The sequence below is a fragment of the Plectropomus leopardus genome, chromosome 6 (genome assembly GCF_008729295.1).
Source record: "Plectropomus leopardus isolate mb chromosome 6, YSFRI_Pleo_2.0, whole genome shotgun sequence".
NCBI lineage: Eukaryota > Metazoa > Chordata > Actinopteri > Perciformes > Serranidae > Plectropomus > Plectropomus leopardus.
This window is the reverse complement of record NC_056468.1, coordinates 18,043,941-18,064,339: the sequence shown is the minus strand read 5'-3', so window position 1 is coordinate 18,064,339 and position 20,399 is coordinate 18,043,941. Positions and strand designations below refer to the sequence as shown.

General features: G+C 39.5%; 1 protein-coding gene across 1 annotated transcript; it reads right to left on the bottom strand.

The window, feature by feature from the left end:
• Nucleotides 1-7,859: 7,859 nt before the first annotated feature.
• Nucleotides 7,860-20,307, bottom strand: mvk (mevalonate kinase). Its single transcript, XM_042488322.1, has 10 exons — nucleotides 19,951-20,307; nucleotides 19,068-19,215; nucleotides 18,531-18,675; nucleotides 16,574-16,729; nucleotides 14,610-14,713; nucleotides 14,419-14,464; nucleotides 14,140-14,230; nucleotides 13,298-13,417; nucleotides 12,188-12,341; nucleotides 7,860-8,859 (listed from the first exon to the last, which is right to left on the bottom strand). Exons 1-10 carry the CDS (start codon nucleotides 20,026-20,028, stop codon nucleotides 8,708-8,710), a joined length of 1,194 nt encoding a protein of 397 aa, XP_042344256.1. The 5' UTR covers nucleotides 20,029-20,307; the 3' UTR covers nucleotides 7,860-8,707.
• Between the last annotated feature and the right edge of the window lie 92 nt (nucleotides 20,308-20,399).

Below are 20,399 nucleotides of genomic sequence, written 5' to 3'. Positions count from 1 at the left end.
CAAAATGATGGCAGTTGCACTGTAGCAGTTGGAGTGTTATAATTAGCATTCAGAGTGAAAGCGGATCATGTGACCGTTGGCAGAGTTTCTAAGTTCTGGCCCAATGGACAGAGAGTAAACTCCACAGGGGAGTCCCCGGGGAGCGAGACATGCTGGGTTTGAGAGGGGTTATTGGACTGTGCTGTCTCTCTGACTGTGAGCCACTGGGGACCAGAGCAGAGGTGCCTGATGGTGCACTGAAGCCTGAGTGTGACACCTGGGCTGTCTGTCACAGCCACAAACACAGACAATGTGACACTTGACAGGATAGGAGTTGAGGCTGCAACACCAGAAGTCAAGACCCGGCTGACAGTAAGGATGAGAGGCATGCAGTTCAACTCAATAATTTCCCCGACACACTTAAATCCAGCCTGTTTGTCTCCTTCCTCCTTTCTCTTTCTGTTCATGGCCCTTTAAATAAATCAGGGTCCTGAGGAGGCTGAACCCATCAATTAGAGTCGTCTGATGAGACTGTGTATGTATTAATCAACTGTGTGAGGCGTGTGACAGCCTGAAAAGAGACAGGATGAAGGGCTGCAGCGCCACAGAGCTTTAAGAGGAGTCCTGACGAACAGGCTCTTAAGATGAATTTACCAGTCTGCATCGCTAAACTAAACTGATATCCAATTATGTTCCCCACATCGACAAGCTAACGGAGCAGCTGTGAGCAGCACAGGCTCGCAGTGTCAGAATTGGCCAGGCGCGAGGCAGAGAAACTCAGGACCTTGAAGGAGATGTCACAAGGAGGCCGGAGTCAGCCGCTTGAGTGAGCGATGGTCCACACGCTTGCCTGAAAGCATGACATTGCCGAAGGGGGAAAAACACCATTTTATCATTCAGTGCGATTCGCACCCTCTCTCCCTGTCAAACATGCCATATGTCCCCGTCACAGGTCGTCTTGCTGGCTTATCGAGTGTGACAGGGCTATTCACACACTGCTCCCAATCAGACACCATCTCCTGCAGAAAAAAAATCACCACCATAGCACAGTGACAGGCTGTCAGGCAGAGGGCACCAACCTCCACAGGGCCTTGGCTGAGAGTCTGCCCAATGCGGGGGAGGGGGGCAAAGGCCAGGGGTTACGATGGGAGACACAGCGCAGGCATCGACACACCTCATGCACACTCATACTGTTGACACTTTTCAGTCGTTATTCAATCAGCAACAAGACAGACTGAAATTCAAGTCTATGAGAGCATCAAACAAAAGCTCTAATGAAAAGCTCCAATAAAGCTTTTATGTATGTTATCTTTAATTCTGTTTCATGTTGAGTCTACACCCTGCTCTCAGCGACATTAAGGAATACTTCACAAACAAAATGGCCATTCATATATCAATTTTTTGTTTTTCTAGCATGCCTCGACAGAGAACGGCCAAGATGCTGATTTATTGACTGATTCAGGACCACATTTGACAGAAAAACTATATCAAAACATCTGTTTATAAACTCCCACACAACTCGTACAGTGTAACCCAAGTTTCATTTCTCCAGTTGTATGCTCAGTGCCTCCAAAACACATGCATTTTCACTAAAAAACTCTTAGCATTGGAGTCTGGCTTTGAAGAGAATATAGAAGTTCCAATTTCAGGTCAGTTTTAAATGGTAACATCACACTGAAAACAAGTTTTTGTTTTAAGCACTAAGCACACAACTGGATAAATGAGACTTGAATCACACTGCATGAGTTGTGTGAGTTTGTGCACAGACGTTTTGAATTCATTCATTGTCCATAACAAAATTGTCATTTGACGAGCGGCAGGGTACACCCTGCACAGGATGCCAGACTATCACAGGGCTGACACATAGAGACTGACAACCATTCACGCTCACATTCACACCTACGGGCAATTTAGATTCACAGATTAACCTGCATGTCTTTGGAATGTTGGAGGAAGTCGGAGTTCCCGGCGAAAACACACGCTGACACGGGGACAACACTTAAGGTCCAAACCTTGCCCCAAGCCTGGGTTCAAACCTGGGACCCCCTTGCTGTGAAACATCAGTGCTAACCATCACCCCACCATGCCGCCCACACTGGTAATTATTAATATTTCATTAAATAAATAATTAATATTGCAAATACAAATTAAACTTTTGATAGCCTATTAGAATAATGAAATCAATTTGCTTCTCATCCATTGGATAGATATTGCAGCAATAAAATAACTGAAGAGAGAAAACAGAGTGAAAACTTTATCTTAACAGATAAAAAAAGAGATAGACAAAGATTTTTGTTAATTTGCAGTTGAAAAAAAGAAAATATGTCGCAACACATTTTTACAAATATTCAACATATTGCAAAACATTTAAAATTGCAATAATATTGTATTGTGACCTAAAAATCATGATGTCATATCAGGGACCTCTGGTGATTCTCTTGTTCTAATCTAGATTTGTTGCCGTTACACGTAGACCCCAATCAATCATTAATGCATTCTCCATAACCGCTTAACCTTAACCTGAACTACATGTCTTTGGACTGTGGGAGGAAGCTGAAGAACCTGGAGAAAAGCAATGATGACACAGGGAGAACATGCAAACTCTACAAAGAAGGGCTCCAACTGGCCCAGTCAATCAATTAATCAATATATTCTCCGTTTTTTATGGAAGCATGTGAGAAAAGCAAAGCTTTCTCCACAAATTCAAGGTAAAATGGCATATGTAATTGATTTACCAATGGGAATTTTTTGGGTGAAGTATTTCTTTAAAAACAATCACACTTACACTGCTCACACAGTTCATAAAGCTCTTCACATGCTCTGTAAAAAATATTTGACTTGACATTTTACTGAACTATGTAGATCACGAGAAATTTGCCTGACAGGAAACCAAAGTGGTATGTAAACCTCACCTGGGACTTTAGCCCTGAGACCTGGTCACCAGCCTATTTTCCTAACCACTAGACCATACGAGCCCCTTATGTGTTGTGCCAATCTGAGGCTATGAGCCAGGACAACCAGAGGTCACTGAAAACCATGTGTGGGGCATACACAGTCTCAGAGCTTTGAGGACGATTTGCTTCTCTTGATGCACTTCTGCAGTCGGCAAATGTTTACTTTGATGCCAAAGAATCTCAGTGCTACTTAGCCACTTGGCTCCAAACACAATAACACTGCAGATGCTGAATATATTCACTAAGTGAGCAATCAGTTGCAAAGTGGGCTGAAAATTACACTTATCCCCCACCCCGTGATGATATGCATAGAGAAATAAATCAGAGAGCAAGAGAGGGAGCAGAGGGGCAAGGGGGAGAAGTGGTATCACCTGATCCGTCTTATCTTAAAAAGCAGCGGGATGTGTCACCTCAACTCTTCAGAAAAAGAGATAGAACCCTCCTGGCACATTTTTATATGAAAGATTTCTGTGAAATGATTGCTAATCTATGCAAAAAAGCAATCAGTGACTCATTCATAATGCATGAGCAACGAGATACCAATTTTGCAACGCTTTCGGATTATTAGATGTTATCGTGAATGCAGCAGATGAAATATGAACACTCCTACCTGTCCCATTGTAATTACATGACTGCAGTGGTCGAGAGATACACTGGGAGAGGGTAAAAAGTGCAGAAAGAAACGTACAGAGAGACAGACAGACAAGCAGATAGAACATCCATTACTATCTGACTGCAGATAGCTCTAGATGGGAATATTTGTTTCTAACAGCTTTATGTATCCATTTGTGCCGTAATTTATCAACCTAAAAGCTGTGGTTTTAAGTACATCTGGCTGACATTTTAATGGTCCATCAATCACCCGGTGTCATGTGATAACATTTTGAGATCATCCTCCTACTCGAGTCTCTGAGAAAAAAAGAAAAAAGAAAAAAAAACTGAATCCAATAAATTGGCTGCAATCCCAGGGAAATGATGAGAACCTATTTCTAATTCAAAGCAAGTTCAAAGTATGAATGTTAGATAAGCTGCTTCTCAAATTAATGCAAATCAAATTTCATTTAGGATATTTTTGTTCTATATAGACCCCTAATGCACTGAATATATTTATGTGCCAGTTTCTAAACTGCAGTTTAAAGCCTGACAAAAAATACAATTCCTGTTTGGATTACTGGCGTCAGATTAATAAAAGCAATGTATTATCGAAGTATAATGCATTTCAGGAGCTATAAATGCATAAATCATAAACAAAAAAAAAGGAATTAAACTGATTCACATGTTTTTAAATAGAAATACACTGCCCAACCTCTCATTAATCCCAAAATACTGGACAGTTTTTTTCTCCTACGAGCCCTTCATTTTAACAAAAACAATCTAAACAGGCAGAGCAACAATCTTTGACCTTTGCAGTCTGAACACAGCCTCAACTGGTCCCACAGGAGACTAAGACGTATGTATGTATGTAGGATACGCTCTCTTCTCCCTTCTTCTGTTTAAACATTAAAAAAAACAAGAGAAGCCTGACTTTTTAACTTCCGTGTTAACGTGTATGGATTGCACCTGGAAGCCTTGTGAAAGGCGCTGACAGATTTCATACTTTTACATTCTGGGCAACTTCGACGCCAGGGATTTGCTCTTAAAACGGAGCACAGCAAGGATGAAGGGTGGTATAAAAATCAATGAGGCTTTTCAAAGGCAACAAGAAAAACCAGCGCCTTAGCCTGCAATTAAACAAGAGCGCTCCTGGCACTGAGTGATGACAGAGTATGCTGCAGGTGCCCTCGACTTCACAGAATCAATTACAGGATCGATACAATGACATGATACAATTCCATGATGGAAACTGGGACGTGGACTGGGAGTCGCTCTGCGTCATGTGTTTCACATGTTTACAATAATACAGCTCAAGCAGGTCTATACACTGTGGGCCCATTACATAAACATGAGTGAAGCCCAGCTCTAGACCAAACACATCCTCCGGGTGGAAACTTCTTTTGAAATATCTTGTCTAAGCAAAAGAGTGAAGGACAGGTAATCACTCTGGGGGGTTGGGAGCCCCACACAGGGTCGCAAAACATCCTGAAAGATCGTGAGATGACTAACAGGACAGGAAAGCGGAAAGAAGAAAACATCTGACACACAAAGTCAGGTCTATTTTTTTTTTTTAACCTCCTCTTATATTTGTTTTTTGGTCCAGCCTGGAATATCTCACCAGACAAGTAATTATGAAATTCTGTACATTCATTTGTGGTCCCGTGAGGACAGATCTGCTTCCCCTGACTATTTCTTCGTAGCACCACCCTGACGTTCACACTTGATGAAATGTTTCGTCACGTTACCATGAAAGTTGTGCAGACATTCATGTGCTCCTCAGTATGAACTGTGATGAATCTTTGACTTTTCCTCTAACACAATCCTCAGGTAAAAAAAAAAAATACTCAAATGAATGACCAAATACCTGTAAAATTAACCCGTAATCTCTGAGGGGGAAAAATGAAGTCAACATGGAAAATGCAGTTTCTCAAATGTCCACTTGAGGCTGGCACCAGAAGAAAGTCAATCCCCATTGACCCCCAAGTTTAAATGCCCAATATTAGCCTTGTAATTTTGAGCATGTCAGCATGTTGACATTTAGCTCAATGGACAGCTTCACAGAGATGCTACTTCTGCTGTAGACATACAGTAGTCTTGTTTTCTTGAGAATATATGAATTACTGGATATTTTACCTAATGTTTGACAAATGGTAACCATATGCAGCTAATTATGGAGGGGTCCCTTGATTCGTTTTAAGGTCCAAGGTGCTGAAACCTGTATTCAATCTGCATATCTCAAGAAGAGCTTATCCTGTACACTGGATTTTAAAAAATGTACTATGAGGAGCTCAGACTAAAGAAACAATTTGATGTTTCTCCCTAAAATTACATCCTTAGAGTTCTTTGGCTATGCCCTTGAACCCCCCTGTCTTAATTGGACCCCTGCTACTAACCCCAACCGCCTCCCCCCACTTACCAAAAGGGCAAACACCCCCAGGAGGATCATACAGCCCATCATGACTGAGAAGAGCTCATGATGTTGATGTTGCCTCTGTCAGCGCACCAATATGAATGCTGGAAGAGGACGGTCGCACATATCTTCCCTGCTGAGGCTAAATGCACATCCCCTTTCGACACAAATATCATGACATGAATTATATTACACACACAAGGAACAACTGACACCACACTGTGATCCAGAGGCCTCGATATGTTAATGCAAATGCTCTCTATAGGAAGCCATACACTGAATCCCTGTTAGTAAAACCAGTGGCCAGCAGCAACATGATATCTTGTCAGTCAGGTCTAATTCTCTGTTCAAACTTAATGGCTCCTGACAAGCATTTCACCAGTCGACTGAGAGACCAGAGGGAATATGCCACAGTGAGCATGACCACTCAGCAAATTCGCATTTAACATTTCATTCCTCCTGCTTGGACAAAATGAATTATACATCCTTGATTCTCCCACATTGATCCATACGGACAAAACTCCCTAAACGTTAAATGTTAAATGATTTGTACTTCTCCCTCCTCGCTGCTGGGACGGCATCTCTCTCATTCTGACATTCTCCCTCTATCCTTGACCCCCTTTCCTCACTCCCTCTGTTATCTGAAATAATCTCAGGGCCTCTTTAGATTCTATTCATCAGAGCAGAAAGAAGCAGGCGCTGACATTGATAAAAAAAAAAAAAAAATACCATCTGTGCCTTGCAGGGGTAAAAGGAGTGAGAGAGAATGAGACAGAAAAGAAAGAGAGGGGCTTCAAATGAAACAGGCTCTGTTGTCTCCCTCTTGTCCCCCCTCGTCAATGCCATTTCAATTGAAAAGCGCAGTGGTAATTAAATTCCAGCAGGGGTTAGGGGCAACTGTGTGGCGCACTGACGGGGGGCTGCCCTGACATAAAGATGACACAATTCAAGAGGACAGAGGGGGCGCCAGGCGGAAAAGGAGGGAGGGTGACAAATGTTGTGTATTCACGTACGCTGCCAGATTCGTATTGCTCAATCTTCATGACATTTAAAAAATAGAAAATGAAATGGATATTCAGACTCAACTGAATCCCACTATGACCTTTTCCCCAAATCAGGGATATTCTAAACAGATCCTTCTTCTGTATCTGCAGCATTTGCAGAATATTTTGTAATGCTTAGTAGGATGAGCAATTAGGTGGAGGAGAATTTGGAAAAGCTGCTGTATGTGTATGTGTGTGTGTGTGCGTGTGCATATGTGTCAGCACAAATGTGTGAGTCACAGAAGGACGCTGGTTGTTGTTGATTCACATTATAGTGGCGCTAATCCAGAGGCTCCAGAGAGGCCACACACTCCTGCTGTCCCCCTCTCCCCATCCTCTATTAGCAAAACAAAACAGCCAGTCAGTCTGTAACTGCAGAAACCAACAGTGTGTTGCATGCATTTTTTTTACATAAATTTTTTTTATACAACTGTAACAAAAATTTTATATTATTCTCTCAGAGATTTTAAGTAAATAAATCACAAAACATTCCTTGGTTTCAGCATTATTTTGCACTTAAAATACGCATTTCGCCTGTTAAAAGTAGAGCATAATAAAAGCCGTGGGCTGGAAGCTGATTCAGCATTTGGGCTGCAACAACTAACTATTTTAACTGTCGTTTATTTTTTCAATTTATCGATTAGTTGTTTGGCCCATAAAATGTCAGAAAATGGTGAAAAATGTTAATCAGTGTTTCCAAAAGCCCAAGATGATGTCCTGAAATGTCTTGTTTTTGTCCACAACCCAAAGATATTGAGTTTACTGTCAGAAAGGAGTAAAGAAACCAGAGAAAGGTTTTATTTAAGAAGATGGAATTAGAGAATTTGTTTTGTTAAAAAAATTAGTCAAAACCATTAATTGATTATCAAATTAGTTGGCATATATTTTAATAGATAGCAACTAATCAATTAATTGTTGCAGCTCTATTCAGCATACATTTGTTTATATAATAATTTATGAGAGTGTGAAAATTTTACATTATATGCAAATAGTCTTCATAGTATATTTATGACAATGTTGTTTCCTGCTCTCACCAACATTAATTATAATGCAGCAAAAGATCAAAGCTCGGTCACTTTGATAAACCTTAATGTAGAACAGTGAAGACTAAATTACACATTCAAATAATGGTCATCCGGTTTTGTTACAGAACCACAAAAACTATTTCATTCATCAAACTCCTTCTCCATCATCATTTTTACATAAAATGACCACTTTCCTCAAAGCAGTTATACAAAAACATTGCATGTTAAAGTGGTAAGAGTGAGCAATTAATGCCTGACGATCCTCTAATCCATTAAGATATGTTGGCCCTTCTGCATTTAACATTTGGATTAAACTATAAATTAATCCTGCCAGTGCTTCACTTACACATTAATCAATTTATCAGAGCCTCCTACCATAAATCCTTTTTTATAAAAAGCTTTGGTGCAACTCTGATGCCATCTAATGGACAAAGTGCTCAGAACATATACTTGTACCCTCAAGGATCACTAATTTTCCCAAAGTTCAAAATGAGTATCAGTAATATGTTAGAGACACAGTTGCCTGGTTGTTAGTTTAAAATTGATTAGATTGTTTTTCACTCGCTAAGGTTTGTCCAGCTCCGCTCAGTTGGAAATTTTCCCCGGTCCACTCGGCTTACTTCAATAGTCAAGCATATTTAACGTCTTGAAGTAAAAAACAAGAAGACTAAAGATTGCTTGTCCTCTTGTTCAGCCATGGTTTCAGTAACGCTTTAAAATCTCCAGAACTTCCTCCTTAACAGAGAGAGGAGAGTGCTGCTGGACCCCCGGCCCGCCAATACTCGTTTCCCAGCAGTCAAAGCCACAGTCTTTCAAGTCCTGCACTGTAGTCTGGACAACGAAGGAGTCCGTTTCTACAAAACAAACAAGTCATGTTAAAGTCATGTCAAAAAAAGGTATGTCAGGAGGGAGCGGGGGGGTGGGGGGGGGGGGTGGGGGGGCTAGTTGAACAATAAAATATAAATGGATGAAAGTTAAGGGCAAGACAGCTGTTGTTAAATGTAAAGATTGAAATCTAGCTACAGTGGTGTTTTCTGGGATGAACATGTTAAGTCTGTCATTGACAGCAAAGGGAAAACACTGCATCCACACAAAAACCACGTCACTTTAGTCAGTGATCTCATCGATGTAGAGAAATAAGGACATTGCAATCAGTGGGATACCACCAAGCATCTGGCACTTCCGTGTGGTTTGTTTCAAAGGACATGGTCGAAAACCGACCTCTGCTGCAGCTGCACAGTAATACTAATGCCGACCACACGTTCAGCTTAAATTATAAAGCTTCAGAAGAGAGAGCAGCTTTAAATGCAATAATAAAATAACTTCACTTGCTTCACAGAGCTTTAACACAAAGAGAGACAAGAGAAGACAGAAACCAGACCATCTATTTTGAAAACTGCTGTGATCCACACAGATGGAAATGCTTGCTAAAAAACAAATAAAGAGCATTTGGAAATCTATTTGGAGGATTTTATCCGTATAAAATTTCAGTATGCTGCAGGCTGCAGGCATAAACAAAGACTGAACTCGCAGGTTCTTTGCTTGTTTGTTTTGTCAAAGAGGGGTTGATACAAAGTTTCCTTATAACCAATTCCACAGTAGTACCCACACACCAAAGGACCCGTCTTGTGCAGCCTTCTCATCATTTCCTGCCACTCAAATTGTTGTTTCAGAGAAGAAGAGTGAGGGAGCGTTTGAGGAAAACAGAACATTTGTTGTCAGCAGGAGTCTGACGGTTTGGCTCATCAAACTTCCCTCATCAAATTCGATTCAGTATGAGACAAATCCACTGGAGGATTCAGTAGAGCCTCGACAAACTGAACCATTAATTTCAATCAAATGCATCATTTACACTGGAGAGGTAATTAATTCAGCAGGTAAAGTAGAGCTTTACATTTTTTCAAAATACCATCACCGTCAGTGTTTCGGCATGAATAGTGTTAACAGCAAAACACTTATATACAAGACAATCAAGGCAGTGACATAATTCAACACAGGCGTACAGCAGACCACACCCAAAGGGAATGTAAACACTTAGTAATATAGAGAACAAGAATACAAAAATACAGCTGCTGTATCATAAGCTCAATAAATTAAACTCATTAAAGCTTTTGGAGAGCATAGTGTTTTAGAAAATTCCTTCTTCTAACGACACTCATCTTTTTATGGCCAACAGAGAGGATAGTGGGCCACATTTGGTCACATTTTTTGTGCTGTTGGCTGTTTTATGCACAGAAATACAGACTTTAAACGTCTAGTCTGTAGGTTTTAGGGGTAGTGACAGAAATGGTATACAATGATCAAAACTTTCTTTTGTTTTGTTTAAAAATACCTGAAACTACAAATTATTGTTGTTTATATCTACATACAGAGTACGTCCTCTCCCACAGAGTCTGCCATGTTGTTTCTACGGTAGCCCAGAAGAGACAAATCAAACACTGGCCCTAAACTGGGCCATTTCCATTTTTCCATCAGCCTTCTTACATGCTTGGCACACAGGAGAAGTTTTAGTTGTGTAACCTAACCGCTAGATGCCTCTAGATCTTACTAACAGGACCTTTAAGAGCTCTTTGAGTTTGTCCTATATGAGCCTTTAATGCGAGGGCAGGTCAACATTTAGATTGCATTTTTAGAGTTACAGTTTATAAATTAAAAACAATGGATAACTTTTTACCAGGTAACAGCAATAATAGCATTGATGTATTAAGAGAACTGGATACAACGACAGAGGCGTGGCCCCATTCATTCCTATCAGAATTTCTCAGTGGTACATGAAGCCACAACAGTTGAAATGCAGCGTATAAAATTACCCGGATGATCGGCACTGCTTCCACACTGTGCGGCCAATAGACAGGGCGCCTTTGGCACTTCCATCGACTGAGCTGGCTACTTCCTGTTTAGCACTCCACTGACTTGAATGGGCATAAAAATGATTCACGTGGCTCTTCCAGGCTTTCCAAATGTTATCAGACGTAATGGATTAAATTCTGACAGTGAAATGAGCCATTTTTCAGGGGTTAAGACATTCAAAAAATGTATCCACTGATTTACAGATGTTTCTCTTGCCATGTAAGTGTAAAGTGATGACGACGACGATGGCCACATGCCATCGCAACGTGAATGTATTAAGCCACTTTTTGGCCACCACAAAAAATGGCTTTAAAGCATGCTGCACTTTCTGGGGACCTGCTTAATGGATGTTTGAGCTCCTCAAATTTTTTGGATTAGTACATTATGCACAATGTCCACATCTAGAGTTGCCTTTTAGACCTTCTGTAAGAGTATAGAAGAGACTGTTTAGTTATTTCTGCAGAGCAGTTTAAGTCAGTGACAAAACATTCCCGTGGTTCATTTTGTGTCTTTCACAGAGTAAATCTTCTCTTTCATTTATTTTGGCACGTTGGCAGGCATCAGTCACCTTTGAAGGGTACCCTCTATTTTAATCTATTACTTTACTTTAATAATGATAATACTAAGTTGGCAGAAGATAAGAAGTTTTGATGTTATATTTAAAAAAAACAGCCTGTGGATCCACCATTGTTTTTTTTGTGCGTTTTGGACGATTACTAGTTGCACATAGAAGAGTATTAAGGTCAGTTGGTTTACAATAGAAGTGTGAATTGAGTTATCAACTCCCTTAACTCCCAATTCTCACGCAGTGATATTTTCTGAAAATATAAAGCTGTGCAGGCATTGTTTACTGTGATATTGTCCCACCTTTCGTCTTTTGACCAGATAAAAGATGTTCCTTTTGAAAATAAAAAGACACAAACCTTTGACTTGATCTTATACACAAACATTTAAAATGCCCACTGCTGTGCTAATATATATGATTGATAGAAACGTGAAAGGAAATGGTGATTCTTGATATGTTACTTACATTATGACATATGATAACTATGTGATGATGATACTGATGATGATGGCGATGATGATGATGATGTTTACCTCTGTTAGGTGTTATCAGTATGAGGGATGGTCATCTCATTTAGATCTATTGGGTTGTGATGTAATGTGATATTTGCCCTATATGTCATTACTGTTGGATATGTGAATAGCAGCTATTTTCAGTAATAATTATAGTACTTAGCATATATGCTGTTGTGCAGGTGGTAGCGATGTGATGGATAGATAATGATGCTCACCCTAATCATACACAGTATAACAACTGGCCTTTAGTACCTGGTCTCAGTAGGGTGATGCCGCATCCTCCTCCCCCTGCGCCCGTTAGCTTGCTGTGGAGCCCTTTGGTCATTGTGACCCGGCACAGTGTGTCCAGGGCAGGGTGTCCCACACCCATCACATTCAGGTGGTGCTGGTTCATGTCAATGAGCTCCTATAAACGATGTGACACAGCTGTGGTTAATGGCAGAGGATTTGTCATGTCAATGTGAATATGGGCTCTCTGATTTAAGACATTTCACATTTTAAAAAAGGCCGTGCTTTTGTATTTCAGATTTGTATCAAATCTGAAATTATCAAAAAAATTACCCAGAGCAGCTGTATGTAAGAATACAAATGTCCACTTGAGTTGGACCAGACACTAAACTGACTTTAACCTGCCATCTCTCTAGCACAAAGCCTGAGTAATGTAATGAGCAGGTAATTATCCAGAGAATTCAAGGAGAGCAAGTGGGTGTGTTGATGGCGTTTCTGTCTCAGATTCAGTCTCAATTAAAACAAAATTTCAGCTCTCTTGCATACATGAAGGGAGAGACAGAACGCAAGGAGAAAATGAGGACACATCCAGTGGTCAACAAAACATCACTACGTTATGTTGACAGGTACAGAAAATAAATTTGTCGTTATGTCACATTAAAAGTAAGATTCTATCTATAAAAATGACTGTAACAATTTCTTTTATCATAAGCATATTCCATGACTTTTCCAAAACTTTCAATGATTTTGACTACTTTCATTACTTTTTCAGGCCTTGAAAATGTTACTGTGAAATTCTATGACCTTTCCAGGTTTTCCATGACTGCTGTTTATGACAAAATTACAAACTGGCTATATGATTGTGGTATAGCCCAAGTCATGTCCTGCACAGGCGCCATCCCTCGCCAGAACCAAACAAAGCATTTCCAGTGCGTAAGAACGCATCTGACAGGGATAATCTCCTGATGTGTGCTACACGTGAGAAAGGGAATCAATTTGCCAGAATGTCCGCAGAATCAGGTCCACACATTGTACAGAGGTCATGTGAGATAGAGGCTCAAGTATTATAAAGATCTGATGTCATGTCTCATTTTTTCAATGCAAGCTGCTATCACAATCTATAATATTTTGTACCTCTAGAATATTGTAGTGCTCTCCAGTGATGGGCTTGCAGGTCATATCTGAAAGGACTTTCTCACAAGTGCAGGAAATGGCATCAACAGAGTCAAGCACCGGGGTCATGACAGAGGGAAACTACAGAAGATGAAAACAACAAACAAGAGAAAATTAACATCGTCACTTGTGCACAGCATTTCTACACAGTCATCACTGCAGTAGCGTTATTTCAGTTTATGGTCTTTAATTCATTTTTTAAATTTTGTTTTGAGTTTAGGCTTAATATCAGTTGGTTTCGGTATGAGATTATTTTTCATATATACGTAAATTTAATATGGGGGGTATTTGTCAGCGGCAAGATTTAAGAAGTTCAGAATAGGTATGCTAATACAATATTTTTTTTCAAAAGTCTAGTTTTTATTTTTATTTCAGTTATCTCAAAAAAGATTTCACACCTAGTTTTAATTGTAAGTTTAGTTTTAGTACATTATAAAAACCTTACACTGCAGTTTATGTGGAAAAACAACAAGTGTCTCTGTGCGCACGTTTAGAAAAAAAAAACACTTTCATCCAAACACAGGTTGTAAAATGGCAGGTTTGATTTTGGTTGTGTTCCAGACTGATCACAACACTGCCACAACACCATCTAGACCGATCTATGTCTGAGGCAGAAATCTGAACACCTGCTGGTGTCACCAAGGCAACAGCACACAGGGGCGCTCGCTAAGAGTTTAATTTCAATATTTTATGAAGGCACTCAACGGCAGGCTCTGGAGTATCTGCCATGCAAAAGCACCGCCTATTATATTAATTACAGTGTCGGCAAGTAACACACGGGGGAGGAAGAAACCATTTAGTACCTTGTTAATCTTGTCCTTCACCCTGGCAACAAGTACCTTTGTGCTACGTGGTACTTTTGTGTTAGTGAGGAGGATTCTTAATAACGGCACCCTGGAAGTAAAGCAGACAGAGCAGAGAGTTCATGCAGACACATTATTCTGGTGCACTAATTTTACCCAGACAAAATTTGTTTTTAATGTGTAAAAAATACACACTATAGTTTTTATTAATTCACTTTGTTCTCTTAAAATGAGATCACAAAAAAAAAAAAATTAAAAATTGTTAATCAATGTCATTACCTGCTCAGTGGTATTATCTTCCCGGCCAAGAATCTCAGCATGCCACCTACATACAGGGAAATCAAAATCATTAAATAGATAATCATCAAATGATAATGAACAGCAGTGGTTCCATTAAAGTGTCCACAGAGACAAAGGAAGTTAAAACACCATATGTACTGCACCGCATGCCAGATAATATCGGGTCTCACCCCACGTTCCGACGGCGTTGTCGACTCCTGAAGGATTACCATGGATGATCATCTCCCCTTGGAAAGCCCAGCTGTTGATATGCTCCAGGTCCTCCTGACACCACCTGCAATTATTTGTAAATTAAAAGGAGAACTTTGTATCCCAACAGACCTTCAGAGACCTAAACTGCCTCTTCATGTCCAAACCAATATACAGTAGATATGAATGATTTTACAGATGTTGTTTGTGATGAATGTTTCTAAGGTCCTGACACACCAAGACAACGGTCGGCAGTCGGTGACCGTCTTTTGTCCTAGTTTTTGCAGTGTGTCCCGCACTGTTGGCACTAGTTGGCCCTTGTCAGCCTTTTTTTTGCTGATTCAGCATGTTGAATCATCAGGCCAGGCGGAGCCCATCGGTGATTTAAGTAACTCTGATTAGCAGTTCCGCTCGGTGCATGAGAAGAGAAATGAAAGCAAATAAACAACTTCAGTCAAAAGGAAGTTAGATTAAAACAAACTAAGTTTAATAGGTCAGGTTGTTGTTTTAGTCATGAAGCTCTTTAGCAGAAACGGTTCATAACTGCTTGTGTTATTGTTCCCTGGCACACAGAAAACATAATATGCTAACTGGCTGGTTAACTATGATCTGTCACTGAATCTGTCTGCGGTTTCCCTTTTAGTATGACGAATAGAGACTACTGCCACCTGCTGGTAAGAAGAGTTATTTCCTCTCATGGAGGTCAGAACAAATGTGCCAGTTTACCCTTGACTGTAATGACTTTACTTGACTTTGTGATGTGTTTAGTCTGCCTCTGTCGCCATTAGTTTTTTTATGTCAGTTTTGGTACCTGGGCTTTTAAAATGTAACATTTTGGTGGGTTTAAAATGCTATCAACACCTCATGTAATCTCGTATAAATACAGCACAAACTATAGACTTTTTATTAATTTACTAAGTTATGTAAAGGACTTTGTAACTACATCCATGCATTAATGATGACATATACTTGTCTTGCCTTACAGATCATTGTAGTTACCAAAATATGAATACAAGAGGATTAGACGACGCTGTGACTTTTAATCTAAAACAGGTTAACACGAACCTGCAGTTCATCACAGGACACATCTAATTTTATTTTGTAAATTCCCTTTATTTTTTATTAGTCCTTCTGTTCCACTGACAATGTTGGCATTCATCAAAAAGCACTGTCCATTGTCAAGTTGCATTATGGGTAATGTGGGCACCAGGTTTTGACAAAGAAGAAGAGTGTGCAGAATATAAAATATCTCTCATTCTGCTGCACAGAGATTCGTACATTTTTCTCTTAATAAAACAGCATTCATGTGCGCACCCATGTTTTTGAAATCAGCTCAAAAAAAAGTATTTCAATTGACTAATATATTTAACTTTAAAATCAAAGGCATTTAAAGGATTGAAATGGGTATGTGTGGTATTTTGTTCAAATTAAATATTTCTAAGCTTGTTTTTCTCTGCTATTTCACTGCAGGTGGTTTTGTGTGACAGAATTATGCAGTCATTGGGCTACAACACTAAAAAACCAATCAAGTTAAATTAAAGACGAAATAAAGAAAAATGGGTTGACAGATTGATCAAAAATGTGTGTCTCAAAAATTGTATTTTTTGCACTGCAGCTGTTGTTTGTAATTGCATAATACTGTGCAGGCGTTCATGTTGGAAGTGTTAACACCATACCTCAGTTTTTCTATTTATGAAGTGATTCAAGGTCTTCTCTCATTCTCTGTAAACTTTAAACTGAATAACTTTTGGTGAGGCTGTTTGTACATTGTGAGGCATGTGAGGAGTAAAATCACCTCTGTGATCCCTTTTCAGAACAGGTTCATCAGGCCTACAAATTCTGTCTGTGCACAACTATGTTCTGCACAAACCACACACACATATACACACACACACACACACACACAGGTCACAGAAGAGACATTTCCTTAATATGATGTCATTACCTGGCAGTGTGATCCCACTCTCTGAGAGGAGCAGGGATGGCTCCGCTTGCACAGAGCAGAGCTGCAGCCAAACACACCGAGTAGGCAGCACTTGACCCCAGTCCTGCTCCAGTCGGCAGCTCCGACCACACAGACACCGTCAAGCTGGGCAACTCACTGAGGAAATAAACATAAAAACTGAGCTTCTGTTTGTATATGAATGCCTAAATACTGCATTCATGACTAACTTTTTGGTACAAAAAATAAGTAGCTGGAGATTGTGCTTGCTCTTTGTATTGTGTGATAGTTGTATTTGTCTGTATTTATTGTTGTAACTTTGTTTAAAGCAGCCCTCTTGGCCAGGTCACTCTTGGAAAAGAGATTTTAAATCTCAATGAGTCTTTTACCTGGTTAAATAAAGGATATATATATATATATATATATATATATATATATATATATATATATACATAAGTACTGAGTAAATCATTCATCACATCCCCTTCTTAATTTTACTTCATGCTATTACTGGTACAGTTACAGTATAAACATAACTATAAGGAGTGAGTAATGTTAAGTAATCCATACACTACTATATACAACAGAAACTTGCTTGACATTGCTGTCAGTGTCTGTCAGGGAGGCTGCTTTTGGGCAGACAGGAGAATACTCTAAACTAATTGTCCAGCTCTTCTCTCGAGGGAATAACACATCCAGACTTGTTAAAGGCTGCAGTGTGGCCCAGTGCCAGACTCTCATTAGTGGCCATCCTGTCAGAACCCATCACCTCTCTCAGACACGGCAGCACCGTGTCAGCGCCGATTAAACCTCTCAACAACCTGCGGCTCTAATGCTCCTGAGCATCTTCCGTGCTCGCAGCTGCTGGAGTTGCTAAAACTAACATCCGGCCTTTCTGTCTGTCTCTTTTTAATATCTCCATTTCAAAGTGGTGGGAATTTTTTTCAGATGAAGTGAAAATTACCTATAACTCCGTGTACGCTCTGTCATATTCTGCCATTTTACATTTACAGCATTTAGCTGTCAGAAATCTCAACAATTCTGCATAAATTAATTTTAAAAAAAAATATCCACACATGAGCACATACGTTTGTAAATGCCACATGTGACATGTAATAAGCGAGTTAGCCCAACCATGGTACACTACAATACACATAAATAAATGACATAAATCAGACTTAAATTAATTTTACGTGGCTTTTACTTGTAGCTCACACACACACTCACAAATTCAGGTCCAGCAGGCTGTAAATTTTCCACAAAGTAGGTGCCATTATGAGATTAGTTATATACTGTGGTGCTGCGGTTTTAACAGCTGCATAACTATAAGGCAAAGTCAATTACAGCTACAGTTTTTGTGTCTTTTTTAGAGCAATTTTTTATGTGTATCTTAAAGGTTTTACATGTAACACTTGTATCATCTATTAGCTAAAATTAAAAAAATGAAGGGAAATGAACATCATTTTGTAAGGCTCTCCTTCGCTTCTGTCTGTAAAACACCAAATGTCAGCTTTTCTGGGTTTTTGTTTACTTTTCATGTTTTCCTTATTTCCCATTTTTATTATTCTTTCTGGGATTAGACATTGGATAGCTGAGTCTCAAATCTGGTGAAGACTCGCTCCTTTCTCTTGAGCAACACAATCAGTAGCTCTAAAAAAAGATGCACCTGTAACATTTAATGCCTGCATGTGGCAAAAGTGCTAAATCTACAGGGCCAGACACTATTGCTTTCGCGTTTGCTTTCAATCCACATCTGCATTCTTTAACTGTTGCTGCTGTTATGTTTTTAACCAAAGTTGCCCTTAACTGGCCTGAAGCTAAAGCTTTGCAACTGGATGATATCTGCTGGGACTGGTCTCTTGTTTTACATAGTTTTAAAAAATATCTGTATGTCATAATGCTATTTTTGTGGCCATCTGAGCCAACAAGCTGCAAAGATAGAACTGTAGCTCTGTCTCACCTAGATCCAAACAGTGAGAGATAGATGTAGAGGAAGGCGAGGGTGGCCATGTTGCAGGTATCCAAGTTTCCATTGGTGACCCCAACAAATTCACGCAGTCTTCTCACAAGTTCAGCATCCAGAAGTTTAACCTCTTCCCTCTTACCTGTTAACATGAGTTACAAGACACAGCAAAATCTCTAGAATAGTATCGCAACAACACATATTGTGATCTGTAGGTGTATGATAATCAAACCACATTATATTCATCTGGCCAGAGATTAGTCATCCTAGTTAATGGTATAAAATGGAAAACTGAGTTAATCGCTACATCAGAATCAAAATAGAGATGAATATTTAGGCTGTGAAAACTAATCTGATGATTAGATGTAACTGGGGTTAAATGATCAAATACAAAAAGAGCTGTTTTTGAGACACTTGAAAGAAGTTTTAACATTCAAATGTCACTGCATTCCTGGACTTTGCGATGCATGACGCAGGTCCAACTCTAAATATTATAGTGTTTACAAGAGTTAGCAGCACAGCATCATTCCTTACCACAAGAATAGGCAACAAGCTGTTTCAATTCAGATAGGTCCCAGCAGAGGAATGTGTCGATATTTGGGAGGTTGATGCAAACTTTGCCAGTAGTGGTGCCTTGTAACCGTAAATACGTTCTCAGATTTAAACTGACAGCAAGGGCCACCTGAAATAGAGCAGAGAACACACAGAGAGACTAAATGGTCAGACTTATAGCCGATTTAGTGCACTTTATTGCAAGTGACACACCATTGTTATTCGTCTGTTTAATGTATTTGAATTATTATGCAGTTGCAACTGTTAAATGCTGCGTGACATGCTGTGCAGTGTCCTACTGTGCAGCACTTACCGTGCACCAATAGTTATGTGTTTTATTTCTACAGTAACTATACCACACACCATGTGTGTATTTCAGTTATCTTGCGCAACTTTCCATCATGAACAGACAGTGTCTGTATAATTTAAAGGTGTATATAGTGTATGTAGATTTTGTATAATTTTATTATTTTTTATTTGTTATTTTTATTTCATCTAATTTGTATACAGATTTTACATTTAATAGTATTTTGTTTTTTATTTAATTGTATTTTTGGAATATTTAATCTTTTTTTGCACTCAAATCACTTTTTTTTCTTCTTTTTTTGTTGCATGTTTCTCCTTTTCTGACTCTAGAGCTTACTCTAACGTATGGGATTAATACAGTCTTGTTTTATGTTATTTTTCCACCTTCTAGGTAATTGTTGATTTCCCTTTCTGAACAGTACAGCTGGAAAATCAACTTGCAAAGATGTTCTTGTATTAAATCGCATCTACAACTGCTTGTATTAAGGTGTCTTTTTTGAAGACTACCGACAGACATGCAACTCAAACTTATAAACTGTTAGCTGTACTTTCAGGTTACCTTTCCATGCACCACCGCATGCTCTCCGTGGAGAATCGCTTTTCCTGGAGCAGACACAAATAACTCTTTGACTTGCATTTCTTCGTGCAAAAAGTGCGAAAATATGTCCACAACTGGGCAGCCTGGAGTACAACTGGTCACAGTGGTATTATTAGCTAGCTTAGCTATCTTGAGCTAATGTTAATCCTCTGAAGCACAACCACGCGACTGACAACTCTGTCCAACAGCTCTGCCTTTTTCATAAGGTCTCGACGAACATAGAGAGTTTAACAACGCATTTTTGGGTCAAAGTACTGAAGTCTCTCGGCGGACAGACACTCTTTACGGGAGCGTGTTGAAAACATGTTAAAAACACAGCCGACATACAGGAGGGGGGACCAACTGATGTTTGATTCCCAGTATCCAATCAGCGTCGCCGCTAGTCGAACATATATCATTTAATCCAATCA